Source organism: Neomonachus schauinslandi, chromosome 4 (assembly GCF_002201575.2).
Source record: "Neomonachus schauinslandi chromosome 4, ASM220157v2, whole genome shotgun sequence".
NCBI classification, from domain to species: domain Eukaryota; kingdom Metazoa; phylum Chordata; class Mammalia; order Carnivora; family Phocidae; genus Neomonachus; species Neomonachus schauinslandi.
In genome coordinates this window covers 29,568,510-29,594,011 of record NC_058406.1, presented here as the reverse complement: position 1 = coordinate 29,594,011, position 25,502 = coordinate 29,568,510, and the positions used below count along the sequence as shown (strand labels likewise).

Sequence of the window (25,502 nt, the reverse complement as noted above, 5' to 3'; positions counted from 1 at the left end):
ACCAACAATGGGCACTCAGAGTGAGGACAGGTTTATGGCAAAAATACAAATGACCAAAACAGTTTCTCTAAAAACAAATAAGACAAACAACCAAAAAAAAAAACCAACAACCAAAAAACAAAAAACTCCTGTGTTCATAAGGCTTTCCCAGGGAGTAACTCTAGTCCTCCATGAAAGCTCAACAAAGTTCTTGTTCCCACCCTGCTAAGGCACCCTTGCCAAATTCACATGTTCCTAGTTATCCCTATATCCAAAGCATGCCTGAAGACACCCTGTGGTTGCAGAAAAACACATGTTACTTCCACACTTTCCAGATTGCCAGCACTGCCTCCAAACCAGAGCCCTAAGAAATAAGCCCCAAACTCAGAATTTTCTCAGGTAATTGGGAATTCTGGGACACCTGCTGTTCTGCTGGTAACCAGCAGGTGGCACTAGGGCCCCAACTAGGACATTACAGTCACTTCAGCCCCTGGAGTCAGAGCCTTGAGTTATTTATATTAGCCTTCTTTTCTTACCTGCTCAAGAAGTGCTCCCTCTAACCTATCAGCTTCATAAACAGCAGTTGTGTATGGGAGAGCTGTCTGAGAAACAGCTTTGTTTGGCTGGGCTAAAATGATTCAAGACAGTCTTTTTATACAAATAAGGCTGTTTTTTCCCCATAGCAATCCAGACATGGAAAGGATTTGCCCTCTTGGGAAGGGGGCAGCAACGAGAAGGCGGTGTGACCATGTGAACACTACCACATGCCACTGCTCTTGAGTATGATGGAAGCAACACTGGTGCTCACAAGCACAGATACAAACCCGGCTGCTAAGGTGCTTGCTATGGACTGTGTCTCCTCAAAATTCGTGTTGAAGCCCTAAACCACAATGTGATATATTTGGAGGCGGGGGCCTTTGGGAGGTGATTAGGTTCAGGTGAGGTTATGAGAGCATGAGAGCAGAGTCCCCATAATGGGATGAATGCCCTTTTAAAAGGATGCAGAGACAGGAGATCTCTTTCTCTGAACGCGTTCACCAAGGGAAGGTCATGTGAGGAGCTAACCAGGAATAGGAGCCCCCACCAAGAACCTGCCCATGCTGCACCCTGATCTCAGACTTCCAGCCTCCAGAACCATAAGAAGAAACTATTTGTTGGTTAAGCCACCTAATCCACGGCACAGGCACACCTCCATTCATTGTGCTTCACTTTACTGCAATCTGAAGATACTGCATTTTTTACAAATTGAAAGTCTGTGGCAACCGTGTGTCAAGCAAGTGTCTCCATGCCATTTTTTCCAACAGCATTTGCTCACCTCGTGTCTGGGTCCCATTTTGGTAATTCTCCTAATAGTTCAAGATTTTTCATTATATCTGTTATGGTGATTTTGTGATCAATGATTATGACTCACCAAAAATTCAGATGATAGCATTTTTTAGCAATTAAGTATTTTTTAAATTAAGGTCTGTACACTGTTTTTCTCTCTCTCTTTTTTTAAGATATAATGCTATTGCACACTTACAGACTATAGTATAGTATAAACATAACTTTTATATACACCGGGAAACCAGAAAATTCATCTGACTTGCTTTACTGTGGTGGTCTGGAAGCAAACTGGCAGTATCTCTAAAGTGTGCCTATATTTCATTATAGAAGCCCAAACCGACAAAGGCAGTGCTATAATTAACCAGGCTTGTTTTAAGATCATTAGAGACGAGGAAAAGTCTACATCAAAGCAGGATTATAAGCCTTCACTCCACCCTTCTACAGCATCAAACCCTCCATGCTCTGAGTCCCTAAAGAGCAGGTTTTGAGTCATCGGAGCAGACTTCTAACAACCTGACTGCCAACAGGCAGACAAGTGAAAAATCCCATTTCAGCATGCAAGTGAGCAGGAAGTCCTGGGTTTAGGCTACAACAGCTCTGTCTCCAGGCCACTCCCACTCTCACCCGTGTTCACAGCCACTCACAGAGAAGGCAGGCTAGGTGCTCAGCCCATGGAAGGCCGTACTGCTTCCAGCTCTTTCTAGGCAATGTCCAAGCCAAGCAACAGTGACCCCAAACTTCATAGGCCCTACCTGGAAGTGCAAAATAATGGTCCAGATCAGGCCCAGGGTCAGCTTGGGGTTGCCATCCGTGATGTCGTCATTGCGAATATTCACTAGTTTCACCTGGAAAAGAAAAGAGGCTGATCTCAGAGCTCTGGGAATTTTTACTATGATTTCATTTTTATAGATATTCATCATTACATACATTTAAACTGACTCTGTGTGTGTGTGTGCACGTGCAGACAGTTCTATGAGTTTCAACATCTGTATAGATGTGGGTAACTACCACTACAATCAGGATAATAGGACAGTTCCATTATCCCAAAAAGGTGACTGCATGCTGCCCCTCTGTAGTCACACCTGCCCCCACCCTAATTCCTGCCCCCCACTGATGCGCTCCCAGTTTTACTTGTTCTAGAATGTTGTATGAATAGAATCATATAGTATGTAAGGTTCTGATACTGGCTTTTTTTTCCCCCTCAGCATAATACCCTTGAGATCTCCATCCTCACTGTTACATATATCAGTAGTTTGCTCCTTTTTATTGCTGAGTAGTATTCCATTGTATCAACAGACTAGGCTGTGTTTACCCATTCATCCAATGAAGAACGTTCCAGTTGTTTTTAGTTTGGGACAATAATGAATAAAGCTCCTAGATTCATGAGCATATGCTTTCATTTCTACGGGGTAAATTTGCAGGCTTGGGACTGCTAGGTCATATGGTATATGTTTAGCTTTATAAGAAACTGCCAAACTATTTTCCAGTATGATTGCACCAATTTGCATTCCCATCAGCAAGGCAACCTTGTAAGCACATGGTATCCTGAGTTGCTTTTTTATTAAATCATCGCAGCCCTGACTTTTTTTCTTTGTTTTTACCCCGGGAGAGAGGGTGGCAAGCTCTTCTCCCTTACCCGTCTTTGGCCTGCTCCCACCTCCATTTTCCCTCCTCTGTTGAAGATATCCACACCTGCCCAAGCCTCCACTAGCATCTGCTTTTACTCGTAAAATCTCACTCCAACAACACAATGTGTGTAGACACATAGGCCCTATCCCCCACTGGGTGGCCGACCGACCCACATGCTGGAAACTGAGAGATTTCCTGGATTGTGGGATTTTTAGCGCTGAAACTGAGAGGATACCAGGAAAACCAGCTCAGCAAGCCTCTTTTGTCACACTCTCACGGAGTTCCTGTTCAATTGTGACAAACTGTCCTTGAGCTGTCCTCCCTGCATCTCTTCAATTGAACTGAAATCTGTGTGTCTCTAAAGAGCTCTGGTGACCTCGAACAAGCTTCACTTCTTCCCTTGACTAACAGTGACCTGGTACTACAGACTAAATGCTTGTGTCCCTCCAAAATTCATACGTTAAAATCCTAACACCCAATGTGACGGTATTTGGAGGTGGGGAGGTGATTAAGTCATGAGGGAGATGCCCTCACGAATGCAAATGGTACCCTTGTAAAAGAGACCCCAGAGAGCTCCCTTGCCCTTCCACCAGGGGAGGACACAGCCAGAAGACTGCAGACTACAAGCCAGAAAACAGGACCTCGCCAGATACCGAATCTGCCAGTAGTGCCTTGCTCTTGGACTTCCCAGTCTCTGGAACTATGAGAAATACATTTCTGCTGCTTAGAAGCCACCTTGTCAATAGTATTTTTGTTATAGCAGCCTGAACAAAGACACCTCTATCTCCAGGAGAAGCTGCCCTTCTAGACTGAGAATAGTTTCCTAATCCTCATCACTGACCCACGGTTGGTAGGCTGCAGTATCAGTCAAGTCCATATTCCTCAGTCCCACTTCCATCAGCTTGCCTCCTCCATTCCAAAGTCCACCTTGGCAAACTACCTTCCAATCTGTCCTAACTCTTGATGACTTTAACACCTAACTCCTAAACTGGTGATCTTAGTACTCATCAATGACCCAAATATCACCCTATCTGCACAATTCGCGTGCCTTCTCCATTTTGAGGACTTTTGCTTTTACTCTACTTTGGATACCTACACAACTTGGACCTCCCCATTACCAAGAGCTGTTCTAGAGTTCGCCCTGCCCTTCTCTGAGTCTACTGTTCTTATCTGCACATATTTTCATTTGATCATAGTAACCAAATCTACCCTTGGTCCTTATTTAGACATGTAGCTAATCAATTCTTCTCAATCAACCTTGGCTATTAAGAACCCCCAGGTTCCCTCCAGCTCTACACACAGATATTTCCAATCTTGTTTTCTCCACTACTCTAAACACTGCCTCTAATTCTCCCACCACTTTTCATTTGTCAATTTATTTCAATAAATATTTATCAAGTGTCAATTATGGACCATTCACTATGACAGGTGATGAAGATAAAAATGTTAAGTAAGATCCTGTTCCTGGTCCTCACAGGGCCTACATAACATGGCAGCAAACAGAGAAATAACAAAGTAGTAGATGTTATATTGGGACTAAATTGCTCTGGGAACACAGAGAAGGGGAATTTCCCAAGTTAATGAGAATTACTGATAAAAATTAACTAATTCTAAAAATATGCATACCATTCAACGTCGGCTTGGCCCAAGCTATTGCTCGTGGCTAGACCCATCTCTTCCACATGGCTGGCTCTAAGCAGATGAACTCTCAGAACCCCGTGTCCGTCTTCCTTTCTGCCACACACCACCCCTGCATCATCATCCCTCCCTCCTTCCTTCTCCCTGTTATCTCAGAGAAAGGGGCATTTTCCTTTTTATTTTCCCAAAGATAAACACACCAGCTGTGCTCAGGATTTCATCCCCAATTCCTGGACTTGGTTCCATCCATCAGGAAGTGGGGAGAAAGGGCAGAAAAAGCATGGGTTGTGGCAGCATTACTGAACTCCAATGGCAGGAGACCTGGATGAAAGTCCCAGCTCAGCTCCAGCCTGTGTGCTTTGGGGCAGGTCACTTCACCTGTCCCGATCTCAGTTTCTTATCTAGGAGATGCAAAAACTGGGCTGGTACCTCTCTATGGCATCTCCTATGGCTAAAATTTTATCACTCGGTACTCCTCCTCACTCTCATTTCCATCTCCCTCTCTTCACTGGCTTCTCCTCCTATGTCCAAAAACATGTTGAAAACTTCTTTTTTCCCCTCCTATATCCAGGCCCACTAAACTCCAAGTGCTTTTCTGCTCTATTCAGACTGTTCTCCTAAGTCACTGATGCTTGGTGGCTCGGACCTTTCCCTCAGACCTGATGTGGTGCCAACACAGCAACCAATTCTGACCAGACCCTCCTCTACTTTCCTGGATCATGTAGCCTTCTGGTTTTCCCTCTTCCTGGATGATGTACCTTTCTTCCTACCTTCTTTACTGATTTAATTTTCCACCTTTCTTTTGACCTCCACCTAAGGTGAGTCAGTAAGGTTCAATCTTTGGCATCTTGCTCTTCTCTCTTAACACTGTCCCACTCAGGAAGGCCACAGGTTCTATGTAAGGATGACCAAATGATTTGTCCAACCATAACGCAATTGGCTCACTAGCAAGCAAGACTCAGACCAGGCCAATCAGATACAGCAATTACCAAGGGCCCACTAGGAGCGCTGAGAACATCCGTTAGGTGGAGACTCAATGCCAGCATCCCGGGGCAGGATAGGGAAAGCATGGACTCATCTTACCTGCCGCTGCTTTAGGAAGTCCAGGGCAATCTGCACATTCTGCAGCCTGTGAAAACGCATCCTGCCCTTCTCCCGGGGCTGCAAACAAACAAAAAGAGATGTTAATTTTAGCTACACCAATTTACCCATGCAGACCCCAGTCCTTTTTCATTTCAGGGACTAGAAGATCACAAAAAATTCCTCGTGGTGGAACCCAGCCATGGGAGCATTACCCAAAGCACCCCTTAATGGCGGGACCTGTGTGTGTTTCGCCATACTCTCCAAAGCCTCCAAAACACTGCTTACTGCTGTGCCTCCCGTGAACACACAGTATGCTTTGACTCCTAATGCTGAGCCAGTGCCATGGCTTCTCCACAGGTCCTTCTGTAGCCACAGAAGGCAGAACCTGACTCTGACTGTGCAGGTAATGGGAACAAACCCTGGCTCTATGGCTCCTCAAATCACAGTTAAATGCTATTTTAAAGGAAGGCGGCAAGTCCTAACTGCATGCTGCACAGTAATAGAGCCAACTTTATTAAAAACCTGGCAAAAGAAGCTAGAGGTAGCCAATTTTAAACCATGGCATGAAGAGTTATATATGCTTAATAAACAAGTGAAAAAGTTAAAAAATGAGACAAAAATCAGGAAGAAACCTATTTTCCAGGCAGAGGGGTGTCCACTTAGGAAAGCCACTTTTACCTTAGTATGAAATACCAAGAGCAATGAAAACCTTGGTGAGGTAGGGCTGTTCAACATGATACTCCAAAGAAAGGTATTTCCTGCTAGTCGCTTAGTCCCAGATGTCAGACGACCACAGGAGAGAAGCTCATCTCCATCCTCTGGTACCTCTGGTGCCCAGTCCACAGCTCAGCTATTATCCATCCAAAAGTGCTTGAAATCCATTTGCCCAGTGAGAACATGCGGGGATGGCTATCTACCTCTGGCACCTTTTCTCCTGCTCATTTTCCAACATTGCTTTTATTTTGCTAAAATTAGGCCTGAGACAACACTCTCACTAGATTACACACACACCCAATTCATTTGTAAATGTCAAAGTGGTACTAATTAAAGGCTGATGAATAATAAGGTAGCTCTGTGGCAGGTGCTTGCAAAGAGGAAACACTGCCCCAGGCTGAACAAAAAGTAACAACACATGTAAAGATAAGGGTAGAAATATCTCTTTGGGAGCCCCCAACACTTCTAAACAACACTCCCACACGGGGATAATCTGCAGAGATGTTGAGGCCTCTCTGGGCAATAGGTATCTTCTTACATCAAAGGTTTAGGAAAAATCTTTCTAGCAAGAACCTCTTTTTCAGTCATTTCGGCTAAACTACCTGTGAACATGGCTTTGAGGACGACAGAGCCTGTGAAACCGAAGAGTCTAAGGCAATGGGCAGGGAGATCGAGGAAGTGGAAAAATGACTTTAAGAAGACCGGAAATAGGGATACTGCCTAATCCCTGTTTCTGAAGAAAGATTACGGGCTATAATTTATAATTTAGGGCCTGCAAGCAGGAAATGCCCTTCTTACACATTCTTATCTTTACTCCCTGGTACTCCCCACCAAAAATAAATACCCTAAGAGCATGCAAGTTAAAATCACTGTCCTCTACAGCAACTAGAGATATTATTGACCAAGGCAGAGTATCTCCATGCAGTGAGTGGATTGCAAACAACAGGCTGTTTTGAAAACAAATGACATGGTGTGTGGTGAGAACCTGGAGGCTAGAGGTGGAGAGAGAGTGTTAGTCTGAAGTGTGGAGCCAAGAGCAATTAACTGTCATGCCTTCAACTAAACTTTGCACAGTTCTGCAATCCAGACTCAGACAACACAGCAAGGCCACCAGAAGGCTATGGGTCTCCAGGTCAAAAAGGCACTTGACACCTCCAAACACCATGATTCTTTTAGTGCCAACCACTCTCAGATAAGCAAAACAATCCCCACTCCAGGATCATCTAACAGTGGCAAGAGGCACAATTAGTTTTAACCACTTTCTTTGGGACCCAAATTCCCAGGTGCAGAGGGAAGAAGGTGGTTGGTAACTGAACTACTTGGAGACCTTGAGAACCTCAGACTCTCTGATGGCCCTGCAGTGCCAGCTGGGATCCTGGCATCCCCAGGAGGACCTACTACATCATCATCATCTTCCTCCTCCTGCTCCTCGCTGTTTGTATGGCGCCAGGAGGGCATGCTCACGAGACGGAGGGTCTTCAGCCCTGCTGGCTCCTTTGGCCACCAACCAAGGCAAAGATAGGACAGAGTAACAGGAAATTCACAACACAAAAATGAAAAGCAAATGAATGCAACATTTTTAAAAAAGGGGGAAAATAAATATGAAAATACCCTCCCCCACCTCCCAAAACATGCAAAACCAGATCACACGGTTATACTGAACACTTAGGTTGAAACACATCTTCAGGGTGCCTGCGTGGCTCAGTCAGTTGAGCATCTGACTCTTGATTTCATCTCAGGTCATGATCTCAGGGTCCTGGGATCAAGTCCCGTGTCTGGCTCTGCACTCGGCGCGGAGTCTGCTTCTCCCTCTCTCCCCCTCTTCCACTGCCCCTCTTCTCTCCCCTCTCTCTCTCTCCACCCCCTCTCAAATAAATAAAATAAAATCTTGAAAAAAAAAAAGGAAAAAAAACACATCTTCAATTCTCCATGGCCACCCACCCTCTCTTTTTGTGAATCAACTAAAGGAGAAAGAGATTGTGAGAATAAACATGGAAGAGATATTTAGATGGCTCTCAGTGAAACGATGATACCCTATGAATATCTCCATAAACAATCTGCAGGTTTTCAAAGTTAGGCAAAGAAATTAGATCGGAGTGTTTTCAGGCTGTTTTGTAAGCAATGTCACAGAAAGAATCACTTTCAATATAACAGTCTCTACGAGTTCATCAGATATCCCAGCCAAAATGCCCCAAATGTAACTTTGTGAGTGCTAAAGAATAAAGTCCAGCAATGTGAAAGGGACATTTTACTTAAGAGATTTATAAATGAAGGCCAGATAAGAACTGGAATTCACCAGTAGCGGCTATGCTAATAAAAAGTGTCTGTCAATTTTTGTCCATTAAAAATTATACAAGTAATTCTATCGTAAGACAAAAGAGATGTGAAAGCAAAACAAAGGGGCCATGGGAAGCCAGGCCCCAGTCCTTGAAGAAACTGAATATTACTTAAGGAGTGAAATTTAATGTGCCAAATTCCCTTCTTGAAACCCAGCAAACAATGACTAAGAATTCACCAAGGGCAGTGAGTGGGCTGGGCTTCGGTTCTTTCTCTCCCCAGAGATGTTTCCAGGATTCAGCCCCGGACTTTTCAATGAAAAATACGTTGTCTATGATGCTAGAGGCAGAACACAAACTGCACAGGACCCCCTGCTTCCCACTAGGCTCAAATACATGAAACAAAGAGCCCCCAGGTGGGGCTGTTTTGATCCCTCAAACAAAGCAAGTAGAAGAACTATCATCTGACAAGCCAAGAAGCCCAGGCAGGATTTGCCTTCAGATATGTAGCTGTTTCCCACAAGCAATGGTTAACACATTTGGGAGGAGGCAGGCATATTTAACCATCCAAGGAGCTCAAATGTACTGCATCCAGGGCTGTGCTGAAATATCAACTTCAGTACTTCTCCAAACCTGTGAGACTCAGTGAATCAAAGAAGGAAGAAAATGAGGTGAATTCTAAAAACTAACTCTAAATGACTCTAAAAATAACTCTGAGCTTTTAAATGTAAACTCCAGGGCGCCTGGGTGGCTCAGTCGTTAAGCGTCTGCCTTCGGCTCAGGTCATGATCCCAGGGTCCTGGGATCGAGCCCCACATCGGGCTCCCTGCACAGAGGGAAGCCTGCTTCTCCCTCTCCCACTCCCTCTGCTTGTGTTCCCTCTCTCCCTGTCTCTCTCTGTCAAATAAATAAAATCTTTAAAAAAATAAATAAATGTAAACTCCATATCCTTAGCTGAGTACAGAAAATAAAACAATTTCCAGTAGATGGGAAAACAGGAGAGTCTGTATAGACTAGAAATAAAACTCTAGAAAAAAAAATACACCTTACTAAAAAACCTTTAAATGTGAATCTACTATTCCTGAAATATTCTACCTACAAATAGATAAAGAACAAGTAAGGAGAAAAAATGCAGATATGAAAGGAATAAAACTGATACCTGATTCCATCAAGAAATGAGAATATGATACATCAATTCCCATTAAGGTGAAATTACATCATTTTAAAACTCAGTCTGAGTTAGAAACAAAGTCCACCAAGAATGCCTTCTACTTCTTCCTCCCACATGACTGACAGCAGGCAGCGGTGGCCAGGCCTGGCTCTCAACAAGATGGACCAGTAGGTCACTAACAGGGCTGTATTTGGGAGGCCACTCATGAGAAGAAGGGAGAAGCTCACCAGTTTGATGCCCGAGAGGACCTCCAGCAGAGAGATCAGGTTGTGGCCATCCCGCAGATCTTCATAAAGATCATTGATGTGCTTGCGGACCTGTGCGTGAGAATGAAACAGACTGATTTTTATTTGATCTTGAATTCTTTTATTAGCTACACAAGAATTTCTGGTTCTAGGTAAACAGAGATTAAAGAATTTGAAACAGGAGGGGCGCCTGGGTGGCTCAGTCGTTAAGCGTCTGCCTTCGGCTCAGGTCATGATCCCAGGGTCCTGGGATTGAGCCCCGCATCGGGCTCCCTGCTCCGCGGGAAGCCTGCTTCTCCCTCTCCCACTCTTCCTGCTTATGTTCCCTCTCTCGCTGTGTCTCTCATTGTCAAATAAATAAATAAAATCTTTAAAAAAAAAAAAAAGAATTTGAAACAGGAAACAATAATAGAATTCAGGAATTTTCAGTTTGGATTACAATACATATGAAATAGTAACACTTAAGAGAAATGTATGCGCATTTTAAAAACTGAAGCCAGATCTATTACATACTGTAAACAATGTTCTAGAAAGTCTGGACAAGGAGGTGGAGAGTCAATCATCCTGAAACCTCTCAGGAATTATTTTGGACCAAAATGTGATACAATGGCCAGTGACAGACAGATGAGTCCAGTCAGGATCAGAAAAGCCTTCCAGGGGTGCCTGGCTGGCTCAGCCAGAAGAGCATGCAACTCCTGATCTCAGGGTTGTGAGTTCGAGCCCCACACTGGGTGTAGAGATTATTTAAATAAATAAAAACTTAAAAAAAGAAAAGAAAAGCCTTCCAGAGGGCAAAGGAAACAAAAATGCCAGTGTTTCATAGGATGTACCTATATGTTAACTCCTCTCTTACCAAATATTTCTTTTTTTAAAAAAAGATTAATCTACTTAGGGGCTCCCGGACGGCACAGTCAGTTAAGTGTCCAACTCTTGATTTCAGCCCAGGTCGTGATCTCAGGGTCGTGAGATCGAGCCCTGTGTTGGGCTCCACGCTCAGCATGGAGTCTGCTTGAGATTCTCTGCCTCACCCTCTGCCTCTGCCCTTCCCACTCGTGCTTACTCTCTCCCAAAATAAATAAAAAATCTTTGAGGGCGATTTTCCTTGTGAAAAAAAAAAATTCCAATTTTATAACTGAAACTATGGGAAAACATCTCACTTTGGAAAAATATGTGGTTAATGTCAAACACCATGCTGAATGTTGTACACATTACCTCATCTCTCTCTCACATTGATAAGGTAGATGGTACTCCTATTTTACAGATGAGGAAACAAGGCACAGAGAGGTTAAGCAACTTGTCCAAGGTCACAAGTGGAAAAACTGGCCTCAGTTTGGGCTTTCTGAATTTAGTCTTTGCCATTAACTACTATGCTTTATAATCAGCCATAGTCTCATTTTATTTATTTAATCCAAACTACTGCCCTGTGAAGTTTATTTATGTATCCTCAGAAGGAACTAAGGAAACTGAGGCTTTGAGAAGTTCAGGTCACATAACTGCAGGAAGTGGCAGTAGGTTTTCTGGTTTATTCCAAGTCCAGTGACAACTTCACTGAGTGACACAACACAGAATCAGAAGACTAGTGGCAAGTATAAGGAAGAAGATTCATTTTCAACATAAATAGTTCTCTAAACAATAATAAAAAGGGCTACTTTCAGAAGTAGTGGGTTTCTAGTCACTGAATTTTTCAAGCAGAGACCAGGATACTAGGATTTCCATATTTGAGTGGAAAACTGTACTGTAGTCATTTCCAATTATAATATTCTAGCATTCCAAACAGAATGGGAGTCAGAAAAGATCATGGCTATGGGGCGCCTGACTGGCTCAGCGGGTACAGCATGTGACTCTTGATCTTGGGGTCGTGAGTTCGAGCCCCACCTTGAGTGCAGAGATTACATTTAAAAAAAAAAGTGATAAGGGGGGAAATAGCTGGTGAGGCTTCCTGGAAGAGAAAGAACTGGAAAGATGGGGGGGGGGGGTTAATATTTTATTTATTTATTTATTTATTTGAGAGAGAGAGAGAGAGAGCATGAGCGTGCCTGGGGGGAGGGGCAGAGGGAGAGGGAGAGACTCTCAAGCAGACTCCGTGCTGAGTGCAGAGCCTGATGCAGGGCTCAATCTCACAACCCTGAGATCAAGACCTGAGCCGAAACCAAGAGTTGGATGCTTAACCAACTGAGCTACTCAGGTACCCCTGGAAGGATTAGAAAATGTTTTGACAGAAAGACAGAAGATGGTAAAACCACAGAAGAAAAGGTACAGAGGTAGAAATAGGCAAGGTATGAGTGTTTGTACCTGTGTGAGTGAAGGATTAAGAAGGTGATGGGTAGATTACCCAGTTGGAGAAAATGGTTCATGATGAATTGGGTAATAGCTTTCAAACATTGAAGGAATATTTCTTCAGTTTTTGTGCTATTCACAATATGAATATAGATATAACACACTTTTTATTTTAATCAGCAATATTAACATTTTCTCCACCACTTTAAGTCTAGACAAAATAACACATCTAGCTCAGACTTGTAGCATTTGTTGATTTCCGTAGTTTAAATGCTCCCACCATGACCAATTTCCAGCCACTAATATATCACTAAACGCAATGTTGGGATGAAATGTACAACAACACACCATTATAGACTTTTCCATCAGAGATACAACAGACATAATTAATCTCAAGAGCATAGACTATATTAACATGTAGCAAAATAATTATGAGGTGATGTGTTTTGAGTATTTATTACTTTTATTTTAAATATCATTTATTTAATTGTAAGTTTATATAATTTAATTTTCATAATGGCTGTGCATAGCAACCAGCTCACAAAATTAGTATTCAGCTCTTGTGAGCCCATGTAAGCTGGCTCCAAGATTTCAAGACCTCTCCATCAAGTGGGTCCAAAGTTTCAAGCTTGCACAACCACAATGTACCACTAACAGAAATAAGCAGGTCGTGAGGGTTGGGAAGAGAGCGGATTTGAAAAGTTCAATTTTGGGTTTTTTTTTTTTTATTTAATTTTTTTAAGATTTTATTTTTAAGTAATCTCCACACCCAACATGGGGCTCGAACTCACAACCCCAAAATCAACAGCTGTACACTCCACCGACTGAGCCAACCAGTGCCCTGAAAAGTTCAATTTTTAATATGTTGAATTTAAAAGAGTAGCAAAGGAGCTACAAATGGTAATGTTCTGGGAGCAGCTGAAAATACCAGAATTCAATTTGGGTCAGCTGAGAACTTAAGTTTAGAAGTCATATGCATAGAGGTGCTAGCTAAAGACATGGGAAATGTTGGCCTTTCTGGGTTAGGGGCAAGAAAGAAGAGCACAGTGCTGAGGACCGAGCCTGTGGGAATAGTCAAAATTAGAAGGCAGGAGTTGGAAAAGCAATCAACAAAGGATAGGGGGTGGAAAAAGGCAGAGAAAGAGGTAGGGAAAAAAAAAAACACATAAGAAAGGGTAATCAAGGAGGGACGGGATGGATGATCACCAGTATCAAATGCTCCAGGACAAGCATGAAGACCAAGACAGGGTTTTTGTTAGTCTTACAAATAATGGTGTTTTTTGTGAGACTCACTTCTAGAGAGTGGTGGAATAGAAGATAATAAATGAATTGTAGGTTAAAAAAAATAGACAATATATTAAATACTTCATATTAAGTTATAAAGAGAAGTGACAACAATGAGGGACTTATTTTTGATAGATAAGACCTGAGCATAGGGTATTCAAATCAGGAATGGGCACTGAATAATTATTTAAATAAATTATAATAGAAATGAGGACCAAGTAAGATCGTATTGGCAAAAGGACACTAAATACCACAGAGTACTGAAAAGAAAAAGTGGTACTTTGAAATATAAAGTTAATTTCACATCGAGGACTCAACATCTCCTTCTAAAAATTCCAGTTATGTTTTGTACCTGCAAACAGCAAAATTCAACCACCTTATAAGAAACTTAGCTGAGACTAATTTATTTATTTATTTTTTTTTTAAAGATTTTATTTATTTATTTGACAGAGAGAGAATGAGAGAGAAAGCACATGAGAGGGGGGAGGGTCAGAGGGAGAAGCAGACTCCCTGCCGAGCAGGGAGCCCGATGCGGGACTCGATCCAGGGACTCCAGGATCATGACCTGAGCCGAAGGCAGTCGCTTAACCAACTGAGCCACCCAGGCGCCCAGCTGAGACTAATTTATTATGTCTCTCAGTCTTTCCCTTGATTATACTGACTAAATAACTATGAAAAACTGTAAAAGAGAGATATGGACAGAGGTAATGGGGGAAGAGAGGGGAGCATTTTTTCCCTGAATTTTCAGTAACAGAGAACAATAGTTTATTTCGGAAGCATAATGGACCCAGCAGGATAAAGTACTAGCTAACACTTACTAGTGCTTCTATGTCAGAAAATGTTCAGATACAGAGATGGGATTTGCGGGGCTCAATTCACATCCCGAGATCACACAGTAAATGGCCAGTCCAATAAAATCCAGGTCTGCCCCATTCCAAAGCCTTTACCTCTTCCTCAAACACTAAGTGGTCTCTAAAATTTTCCACAAATCTCTTAAGAAAAAGTCCAATAGCAAAAAAAAAAAAAAAGAGAGAGAGAGAGTCTAATAGCTAACAGTGCTGTATGATATATATGAAATCCTAAGAGTTGTCATCACAAGGAAAAAAACACTTTTCTTTTTTTGCTCTTTTCATTGTATTCATATGACACAATGGATGCTAACTAAACTTACTGCTAATCATTTCATAATATATGTAACTCAAACCAATACACTGTACACACTACACTCATACAGTGATATATGTCATTTCTGTCTCAATAAAACTGGAAAAGGGTAAGGAAAGGAAAGACAAGAAAAAGTCCAGTGGACCAAGCATCAGATGTTTTAGAGGCAGCCTGGGAAAGCCAAGACTGGTCAAGAATCATCAATATGTATGTTTCTCTCCAACAAATACCCATGCTATTCTGTCAACAAAATATGAGTAACTTCAACGACCTGGGTCTTTGCCATTTGCACTCCCTGTGAAAATCACTGTCAACATTAGTGAATGTCTCTAAAGAATATATGCAAATGGCTAACAAATTCAGGAAAAGATGCTCAATATCATTAGCCACGCAGAAAATGTAAATCAAAACCACAGGAAGATACCACGCCCCACCCAACAGGAGAACTATAATCAAAAAGATTATAACTGTTAAAGAGGATGTAGAGAAACTGGAACCCTTGTACATTGCCGGCAGGAATGTAAAATGGTGCGGCTGCTTTGGAAAATAGTCTGACAGTTCCTCAAAAGACTGAACACAAGTTACCATATGACACATTGATTCCACTCCCAGGTATATACCCAAGAGAACTGAAAATATATGTCCAGGAAAAAAACATGTACATGAATGAATATTCATAGCATTTATTATTCATAATTGCCAAAAACTGAAAATAACCCAAATGTCTATCAATTGATAAATGGATAAACAAAATGTGGGACATCCATACAATGGAATATTATTTGGCAATTAAATACTGATACATGCTATAATGTGGATGAATTCTAAAAACATTATGCTAAGTAAAAGAAGCCAGTTACAAAGAAAAGGACCACATATTGTATGATTCCATTTATAAAAGATATCTAGAATAGGCAAATCTATTTTTGTGGTTGTCTGGGGCTGGAGGAAGGTATGGGGGGGTTGAGGAGATGACTGAAGGTACAGGGTTTCTTTTGGGGATGATGACAATGTTATAGAATGGATTATGGTGATGGTTGCATAATTCTGAATATACTATAAGTCACTGAACTATGTATTATTTAAATGGGTAAATTGTAGGATATGTGAATTAAATCTCAAAAAAGCTATTTTTAAAAATTAACAAATGACTAAATTTTGAGGGATCAAGTCCACCCAGGCTAATCCTCCCCAATTCCTGTGCATTAATAAGCCAAGGAAAGCTCTGCTCTCCCAGTTCTTTAAAGATTAATTTGCAGTTATGGGCGCCTGGCTGGCTCAGTCAGTAGAGCATGTGACTCTTGATCTAGGTCTTGAGTTCAAGCCCCATGTTGGGTGTAGAGCTTACTTTTAAAAAAAAAAGTTTTAATGTGAAGTTATAGAAAAACAAACAGCTTCCCCCCGCTTCTGAGTGGCTTTAGCGAAGGGAATAAATTGCACTTAAGTACCTGGAATCAGAATCTGGCCCAAAGGGACTTTAACACTCTCAGCTGGCAGATGAGAAAAGCCTTGCCTGGAGAAGTTAAGTAACCTGTGTAAGATAACTGAGCTGGGAAGTGTCCCATCACCGTCTCCTGACTCCAATCTTAGTGCTCTTTCCCTTCACAAGGCTTCCATGACGCCTGAAGGGTAGAAAGGACATATTAAGTCCATCCTCCCCCTCCTCCAAGAAGAACCAAGGACTGTCACGTGGTATTCTTTGACACCTGTAGCAAACCTCATCAAGAAAAGCTTTCCTCTAAGACTTAAAAGAAACACAAGCAGCTCAATTTCCTTGATGCAAACTATGTTGAAGAGCGGTAAACAGGTCAGAGGAGAAAGTTTCAAAGAGAAGAGTATTTTATTTATTCGCATCTACATTTATAAAAGGTACAGGGTAAGCGACAGTGAGCCTGGTAACTTTAAATGGATTTCTGAATTTGTAGATTTCTAAACTGTAAGAGGGGAATTCCATACTGACTCAATGGCCAAATTTATCCTCAAGGAAAAGCCTAAATGCTAATGCTAAAAATACTAATGCTAAAAAAATGCTTAAAAAGCCTAATGCTAATGCTAAAAAACAGATTACAGTTGTCCCAGACTTTTTGCCTGTCAAAGAACGCTGCTCAAATGCAGGGAATGAGTAGAGGCTGGAAACCTGCTGGGGTGAGTAGAGGGAGATGGGGAATGAGGCTCTTTGCTGATAAGAATTCTATTGTCTTTCTGTTTGGAGAATTCCTTAAGTTTTGAGTAATCTAACAACGAGAGACACCTGATTCACAAAGTGTCTCTGGAGATGAGGATGATTCTAAAATCCACACAGGGTAGCTTTACATAACAGGCAGGTAAGGCGCTTAGGTGTAGAGAATAGAAAATCCAATCCAAATGTAGGCCCAAAACGTTCAGTGGGGGTTGAGAGGTGTTTGGAGTGAAATCAGGTCCTGAAAACTCAGGTCCAGGCGGGAGATGGTCATGAACCACCACCATGTGGCCACACCTGCACAACAAAGGCAACACTCCTCCCCTCTGTGTCTAAACAGCACTACTCTGTCAATCCTTAAATGAACTCCACAGCCAGTTTCCTACTGACCTTTCGCACAGATGTGAATAAGCAAAAAGGCGTGTGAAAGTCCATGCGGTGCTTCGGTGAGCTGTCTCACGGCTACGGCAGAACAGAGGTGCCCAGAATTACTACAGCTATCTACCACCTCGTGTCCAACTAAAGAGCCTCACACAGAAAAGCTGAGAAGGTCTGGAGTAAAAATTTGGAGTTGGAAAACTTTTGCTGGTATACCTGGAATTTTCTTAACTGAAATTCCAGGAAGGCCAGTAGCTTCTAGATTGCATACATGAATAAAAAGGGAAAGAACTGGGGCACCTGGGTGGCTCAGTCGTTAAGCGTCTGCCTTCGGCTCAGGTCATGATCCCAGGGTCCTGGGATTGAGCCCTGCATCGGGTTCCCTGCTCAGCAGGAAGTCTGCTTCTCCCTCTCCCACTCCCCCGCTTGTGTTCCCTCTCTCGGTGTGTCTCTCTCTGTCAAATAAAATCTTTAAAAAAAAAGGGGGGGGGGGAGAACTGTCCCATCTGCTAGACTAAACACTGGTTTCTCCTTTCTACCTATAACTTCTGAAGTCAACAAGAACTGATCAGAGAAAGCATTTCTCCTCCTTAGGAACTCATGCGCTCAGTTCCCTCATCCCTTCTGGGAGTTCTCTCTGGGAGCATAAACTTTATCAGCTACCAGGACCTAGAGACATGGTATAAATAATTTAAATAATACCTCATTTAAAACTAGATTTTTTGGGGTGCCTGGCTGGCTGAGTCAGTAGAGCATGCTACCCTTGATCTTGTGGTTGTGAGTTGGAGCCCCACATAGGGCATGGAGCCAACTTAAAAAAAAATTTTTTAATAATAAAACTCTAGATTTTTCTTTTTTTTACAATTTATTTTATTTTTAAATTTTTTTAAACAATCTCTATACCCAACATGGGGCTCAAACCCACAACCCCGAGATCAAGAGTCACATGTTCCACTGACTGAGCCAGCCAGGTGCGCCTCTAGATTTTTCTTTTTGACAGTTCTAGCATATGCCCAGAACACTTCAGTTTGGAGGCCTGCATTCTAAATTAGGTTATTTATATATTACAGATGTCAACAGCCTTAACAAACCTCTTTTAAGATTGGACCAGCAGTGTTCTCGACTAATAAAGAGGAATTAATTTGCTTATTCCACAACAAACTGTTTCCCATAGAGATAGCTGGGGATCCAAGAAATCCTAGGTCAACTCAATCCAGAACTTGAGAGGCTTGGTTGCTTTGATCTTATATCCATCTACTTGCCAACAGCCACATTAATCTGGGTGTACCGGGGGAGCATGGCAAGGGATGCCTGAATTACAAAAAACAAATCTCAGTCCATATTTCTCAGCCCAAAGTTCAAAGAATACCAGCATGGAGCAATGATTCTGATTAGCAGTGAATCCCTCTCTCTAAAATATCCCAAGATGAGAAAATGTTGTTGGAACTATAAGGCTGGGGGTCCGAGAAGAGAGGGAAAATAGCCAGGGACTGAAATAAAGCTCTGGCTGGCCTCCAGTTTCTAACAATGCCCTGTTGTGTTCATCTCCTCGTTTCTCCCTCCCTGGGCCTCCTGTCATCACGCAGCACGGAGGCAGAGGTCCAACCAGCAACAGCGGAGAGCCAGGGCATTTGTGTTCAACTACAAAGTTTAGGGGGCAAGCCTGAGTCAGGATAAATTCAGTTCTTCCAATTGTTAGAGAGGAGGCACGAAAGAATATGTTGGGGGCATCTTTAGTAGAAAGAACAGGTAATTTGAGTCATAAGACTCATGAGTGGTCCCTCGCTCCCTCCTTCACTAGCTGTATGGTCTTGGGAAGGTCACTTTACCCCTTCTAATTCTCACTTTCCTTAGTTGGGAAAACTGAGAGGATGAAATACCTTTACCGCCTTCAGAGTTATAAGAATCAAGCCAGATAGGAATGTGCTTTGTAAGCTATAAAACACTATTAAAATATTATTTACTTAAGGCAACAAATCCTGGATATTTCTCATATTTGTGGTGCAGTATGTGGTAGAGAAAGTAATACAATACAGTCCGAGCCGTCGGTGAGCACGCTGATAGGGGAGACCAATGCGTGAACACACAAGGCATCACTTCAAAGTGGCGTGGAAGAGAGAGAGAGTTGAGATTAATTTAGTCTGAGGACTGGAGGTCAGATTCTCAGGAAGGTGATATTGGACGTGGGCCTTGAAGGGTAAGTGGGTGATGGCCAGGCAGAGGAGATTGGGACGTGCATTCTAGGGAGAGAGATGAATAAGCAAAGAGGTGTGGAAGCACACAGTGTTTAGGGAGAGGTGACTTATCTCATGTGGCCACAACACAGGCTACACAGGGGACAATGCCTGCAAATGAAGCTGGGCAGCTTGGAACCAGGTTGTCAAGGACTCTGCATCATGACCAAGTTCTGCATCAGCAAACTGGAGGCAAATGGTACATCTTGAAGGAATTAGAGGAAAATAGCAGTTTTCTCTCTCTGTCTCTCTTCGTTTCTCTTTATCCTGACACTAACAAAATAAGACACAATATCTGCCTTCAAGCTAGAATCAACAGAAAGATATAGAACGTATACATGTGCTGTAACAGAAGTATGTAAGGAATACGGTGAGGGCACAAAGAAAAGGGTAGTCAATTCCATATGGGAGATTCAGGAAAATATCTATTGAGATGGTGTTAAATTGGGGTTACGCAGGCAGAACAGAGATTGGAGAAGGCTCCACACAGAGGGAGCAGCATGAGCAAGGATACGTCATAAAATAGCATGCACATGGCTCTTAGCACGGCACATGGTTCAGCAAGTGCCTGAGGTATAAAGGGAATTCGACACTATGAGCCTGGAAAGGTAGGGAGAAGGCAGGCCATTACTGCAGATGTTAAGAGCACAAGTTTTAGACTTTAGGTTGCCTGAATTCTAAAATTTCAGTTCTGCCTCTTTATAGTGGCATGACCTTGAACAAGTAAACTTCTCTAAAGTTCATTTTCCTCATTGATAAAATGGGAAAATTGAAAGAGTCTACAGCATAAGTTCACTGAGGAGTAAAGAAGCTAATCCACGTAGAGGACTTAGTCCAGAATGTCAGCTTTACGGTAAGCAAACTATTACTACTATTTGCGTTATCAGTGTTACTACAGAAAACCTTACTAGGAACTATTACAGTGATCAAGGCAAGCTGAAAAGGCCCTGGACTAGGCAGAGGTCATGGGGATAGAGAAGAGAAGTCAGGTGCAAGCATTTTTCTGAACTGGAAGAGATTGATTGGAGCTGGTGACAAGGGAGATGATGGGCAGACTGAAAAGAGTTCTAGATTCCTAATTTGGATAGCTAAGTACGTGAATGAAAATATTTAGCAATTTGGGATGTGTTGAATACGGGATACGTCTGGGTGACATCCAGATGAACATGCCCAGTACACTGTCTTTGGCTTAGGAAAGAATATAGGACATGGCTCTATTGTTACGTCCTTATCCAGATCTTGTACTTTGAAAACTGCCCTCACCTGCAGTCCCCATTAAACAGTGGCCCTCAGGAGCCATGCTGATTTATGTAACCATCTCCCTTGCCATAGATTACTGAGCTATAGATGGACACCTGACCCATGGAGGAAAAGAACATCCCAGCCAATCAGATTTTCTGTGTTTGGTGTAGCCACAAATTACATCACCATTTGAGAGACAGCCACCACAGCTTTCACACAAGCAATGGCAGAAGCAATGAATGTAGGAGACATACAGAAAGAAAGAAAAACAAGACAACACAAAGGCCTCAATAACAAGAGGGAGTAGCCGCCTGATAATGTTTAGTTTTCATAAAGCCTCGCTGCATCCAGACACCAGATTTGAGATCACTTCATATGCTTTTTCTACTTGGGCTTCCTTGCGTTCCACATCACCAGTGATCCCTGTGCCTAACACACATGAGACTGCCCAAAAAGAGTACAGAGAACAAAACAAGAAACTGGGTAAGGTTAGGACCCTGGGGACCAGCAACATGGAGGAGTCAGAGAAAGAAAAAGGCATTCATAGAGGAAAGAGGTAATTCAGGAAAAAGCAGTGTGTTAGAAGCCAACATAAGAGTTGGTTTTAAGGAAGAGTAAGTTAGTCAACAGTATCAGATGCTGTGGAGAAATCAAGTAAGAGGAAGATAAAACTAGGCTACTGGATATGGCAATTAAGAGGTCACTGATGACCTTTCCCAGAGCAGTAATCAATATAACTCAAAATTATGTGAATTATTTGAGTAATTATTATATACTATTCAAAAACGTTGTTTTCAAATCTGGACTTCACATTAGTCATACTGCTTATCCTTAGGTGGGCTTTTAATATGCCTCTGCCTTGGTTTCTCCTCTATTTAAAAACAGTGATAAAATCTCCCCCCAGTCTTAGCCGTTCTGGAGTGTTCTGCATCTTAAACTGCATGGTGGTTATAATGTATATATATACACATGCAAAAATTGCTTAAACTAAACATTTAAGATTTGTGCACTTAGAAAGAGAACAAAAACCTCTCTGCCCCATCCTTACACAGTAATCAGATCTAGAAATAAAAATAAAGAAGGGAGCTTATAAAATAATTTGTAAAGCTAGGAACAAAGTGTTCTTTGAATCCAGGAATCACCCCCTGGTATCCTCACCTCAACATTCTGAGGTAATGGCATTTATTACTATCCTCTCCAAGAAACTGATCAGTACAAGTTTCCACACTGTTATGACTATGTTCGTTATTTTTAAAAAGTCACATGGGTATCTCCATCGAGCACATGACAAGCAATCTGAACTATCCATGAGGAGGGACTGACAGATCCAGCTAAGAGCAGCCAGAGGTGCTAGGGCAGCATCTCCGAAGGAGTCCTACCTTCATCAGGTGCTTGTTGACCCACTTGGTGAACGTCTTCTTCTGAACACGGTCCCGTTCATCTGTAAAGGAAACACAGAGAAGGCATTGGCTTAGCATGGCCCGGATAAGTTGCCCTACCCCTGCTTCATCCACACCCCAGCTTCTCCGTGGACAGTGGAGATAGTTTCCACAGACCCAAGAAAAGTGTCTTGTTGTCTGGAAGATTTGGCCTGTCTGAACTTCCTCTTCTGTCCTGACCATCTTGCCACTTTATAGATTAGACAGAATCATATGCCTCAAAACCATGCCACGGCAAAGTCTCCTTAGCATCATAATCTGGGGAGTGAGTGAGTCTCTGCTTCCCCCAACGCAACCTCCAAGAAGCCAAAGCTGTGAACACCACCTGCAGAAGAGGTCGAGTGGCCTTGGCATTTGGGTCACTCGTACTGCAACGGTTCCATCTCCCTCTTCACATACGGATCTGCCGGACCAGTGCTCTGTTTCCCACCCTCTCTTGCCCCGGTTTCTACCCCTAGCTCCTGTTTCCTCAGCAGCCATTACCAACCAGGCAACCCCGGAAAGCTGCTCAGTTTACCTGCACTACACATCTCCCCCACCTCTTCCTTCTCCCAAGTCTTACAGAGCCACTCCTTTGTAGGCACACTCTCCTTCATTCTCAGTTTTGTGCACCTCATTTACAAAAACATGACTGCCAATACTTGGCAATCACTGCTCCAGAGGCCCGGTCCTGCAGAGGACTCCTTTTCTCCCACATCTCCAATTCCCTGAGCACTTCAGACCACTGATCCATCAGCCTTGCTCCTTTTCTTCTATTTGAAGCCTATGCCATCCCCCTATTTTATTCAAATCATGCTCGCTGTCATCGACCACTCCCTGCTGCCTGCTCCCCTCCTAGTGGCAAATCTACCTTAAACTCCCAACAACTTAGTTCACATTTACTATCTCCACATGCATCCTCTGGCATCATCCTTGACTTACTTCATCTCCAGTTCATATCCAGCCACCACACTGTCACACTGCATTCCTGCTCCAAACACACCTCCTTAGCAGTCATCCTAATCATTCCCAAGCTTTATCACTCCATTCTTATTTTATCCCTTTTATTAAGAGAATCTAAGCTTATCCTGGTCTATGCTAGACAACACAGTTAAGCAATTAAAGCTGCCATCACTAATCCCCCAGGACCTGTCACCTGCCTAACCTTCTACCACTAAGTTCACCATGACAATCTAAGAACCTGAATTACCACCATTGCTCGACTCTTCCATTATTTCTCCAAGTCAGAGGAGCATTTCAGAAGAAAGTGGCAGAATTAAAGAACTCTGGTTCACTAGTATTCAGCACAAACATCAGTGAGGTCTTCCCTCCCTACAGCCCAGTTACTCCCTTCTAACTGACTGCCTAGTAAGAGCCACATAGCTACCGTTCTGAACAATGCTGACATTCTCTCTCCACTTCCAGGTGAATGTACTACCTACTCACATTTCTGAGTTTATAGCCATTCAGTATTACCTCATCCCTGTCTTTGCTCTTAACTTCACATCCTTCTTTTCAGCCTTGAATCTTTTCCTGCTTTGCAAGGAACAGTGATCTCTTCCTATTATATACCACAGAACTTGAGAATTAGAATTAGTTATCTAGTCTTATTCCCTGCTGAAACACGATTCCCTTCAACAACAAAGAATCACCTGTTCAGGGTTGAAAGGTCTGCCCAAATCCTGCATAACTCTATAATATTCCCGATACTTAAAACTCAATAGAGGGCGCCTGGGTGGCTCAGTTGGTTAAGCGACTGCCTTCGGCTCAGGTCATGATCCTGGAATCCCAGGATCGAGTCCCGCATCGGGCTCCCTGCTCTGCAGGGAGTCTGCTTCTCCCTCTGACCCTCCCCCCTCTCATGTGCTCTCTCTCTCATTCTCTCAGTCTCAAATAAATAAATAAAATCTTTAAAAAAAAAAAAACTCAATAGAGAATTCACTACCTCCTAAAGCAATATATAGATTTAATAGGTCTATAAATGTCATCATTTGCTTCCTTATAAATTCTCCCTACTGGCTCTCGTTTGGAACTGTTAGACTTTTTTTTTAAGTGTAGGCTACTTTTCACTTTTTTTTTTTTTTTTAAGATTTTATTTATTTGAGAGAGAGAGAACAAGAGTAGGGTGAGGGGCAGAGGGAGAAGCAGACTTCCTGCTGAGGAGGGAGCCTGATGTAGGGCTGGAGCCCTATGTGGGGCTGGATCCCAGAATCACGACCCCAGCCGAAGGCAGATGCTTAACGCACTGGGCCACCCAGGCGCCCCAGGCTACCTTTCACTTAATAGAGCCCTGCAAGTATTCGAAGCGGGATTTTTATCAGATTTGACCACTATCATTCATTCCACCATATTTTGATCTTTTTAGACACTGATTCAATTATCCAACATCTTCATTATCCTTTCCAAGCCTGTGTCATCTACAGACTGAATGAGAATCAGCTTACAACTGCAGTCTCATCTAAATCACTAACACTGCTCACACTATTTTCTCTTCACCGCATGCTACTCTCTCCCTCTCTACCTCTCCAAATAATACTCTTTTTTAAAAAAGATTTTATTTATTTGTTTATTTGAATGTGGTCCCCGATGCCGGGCCCAATTCCATGACCCCAAGATCATGATATGAACCAAAATCAAGAGTTGGATGCTCAATTGACTGAGCCACCCAGGCACCCCAAATACTGTTTACTCTTTAAAATCTAGTTCATTCATTCACTCATTTCTTCTTTGAATACAACTTTATTAAGGACCTACATGATTGGAAGAGCCTGTCTTTGACTCTGACAATAGATACCAAAGTCACTCCCCAGCTCATGCTCTCTCTCAAATAAATAAATAAAATCTTTAAAATGAAAAAATAGGGGCGCCTGGGTGGCTCAGTTGTTAAGCGTCTGCCTTTGGCTCAGGTTATGACCCCAGGGTCCTGGGATCAAGCCCCACATCGGGCTTCCTGCTCGGCAGGAAGCCTGCTTCTCCCTCTCCCACTCCTCTGCTTGTGTTCCCTCTCTCGCTGTGTCTCTCTCTGCCAAATAAATAAAATCTTTAAAAATAAATAAATAAATAAATAAGAAAAAGAAAAAATAGATACCAAAGTCATAGTCCCTATCTTTAAAAGAGATGACAGTCGGGGCGCCTGGCTGGCTCAGTTGGTGGAGCATGCAACTCCTGATCTTGGGGTCATGTGTTCAAGTCCCACACTGGGTGTGGAGCCTACTTTTAAAAATAATAAAATAGGGGCGCCTGGGTGGATCAGTCGTTAAGCGTC

At 42.6% G+C, this 25,502-nt stretch overlaps 1 protein-coding gene across 2 annotated transcripts in view; it reads right to left on the bottom strand.

Moving 5' to 3' along the window:
* Window positions 1-25,502, bottom strand: part of MACF1 (microtubule actin crosslinking factor 1) — a 338,451-nt gene that overhangs the window by 185,975 nt on the left and 126,974 nt on the right. Inside the window, exons 2-6 of one of the 2 annotated variants that reach the window (XM_044914485.1) lie at window positions 22,199-22,260; window positions 10,044-10,133; window positions 7,768-7,863; window positions 5,656-5,733; window positions 2,058-2,150 (exon numbers count right to left, since the gene is read on the bottom strand). In XM_044914485.1, coding sequence (XP_044770420.1) covers window positions 2,058-2,150; window positions 5,656-5,733; window positions 7,768-7,863; window positions 10,044-10,133; window positions 22,199-22,260 — 419 coding nt within the window. The remainder of the gene's footprint in view (window positions 1-2,057; window positions 2,151-5,655; window positions 5,734-7,767; window positions 7,864-10,043; window positions 10,134-22,198; window positions 22,261-25,502) is intronic. The other variant, XM_044914486.1, reaches the window with a different exon arrangement.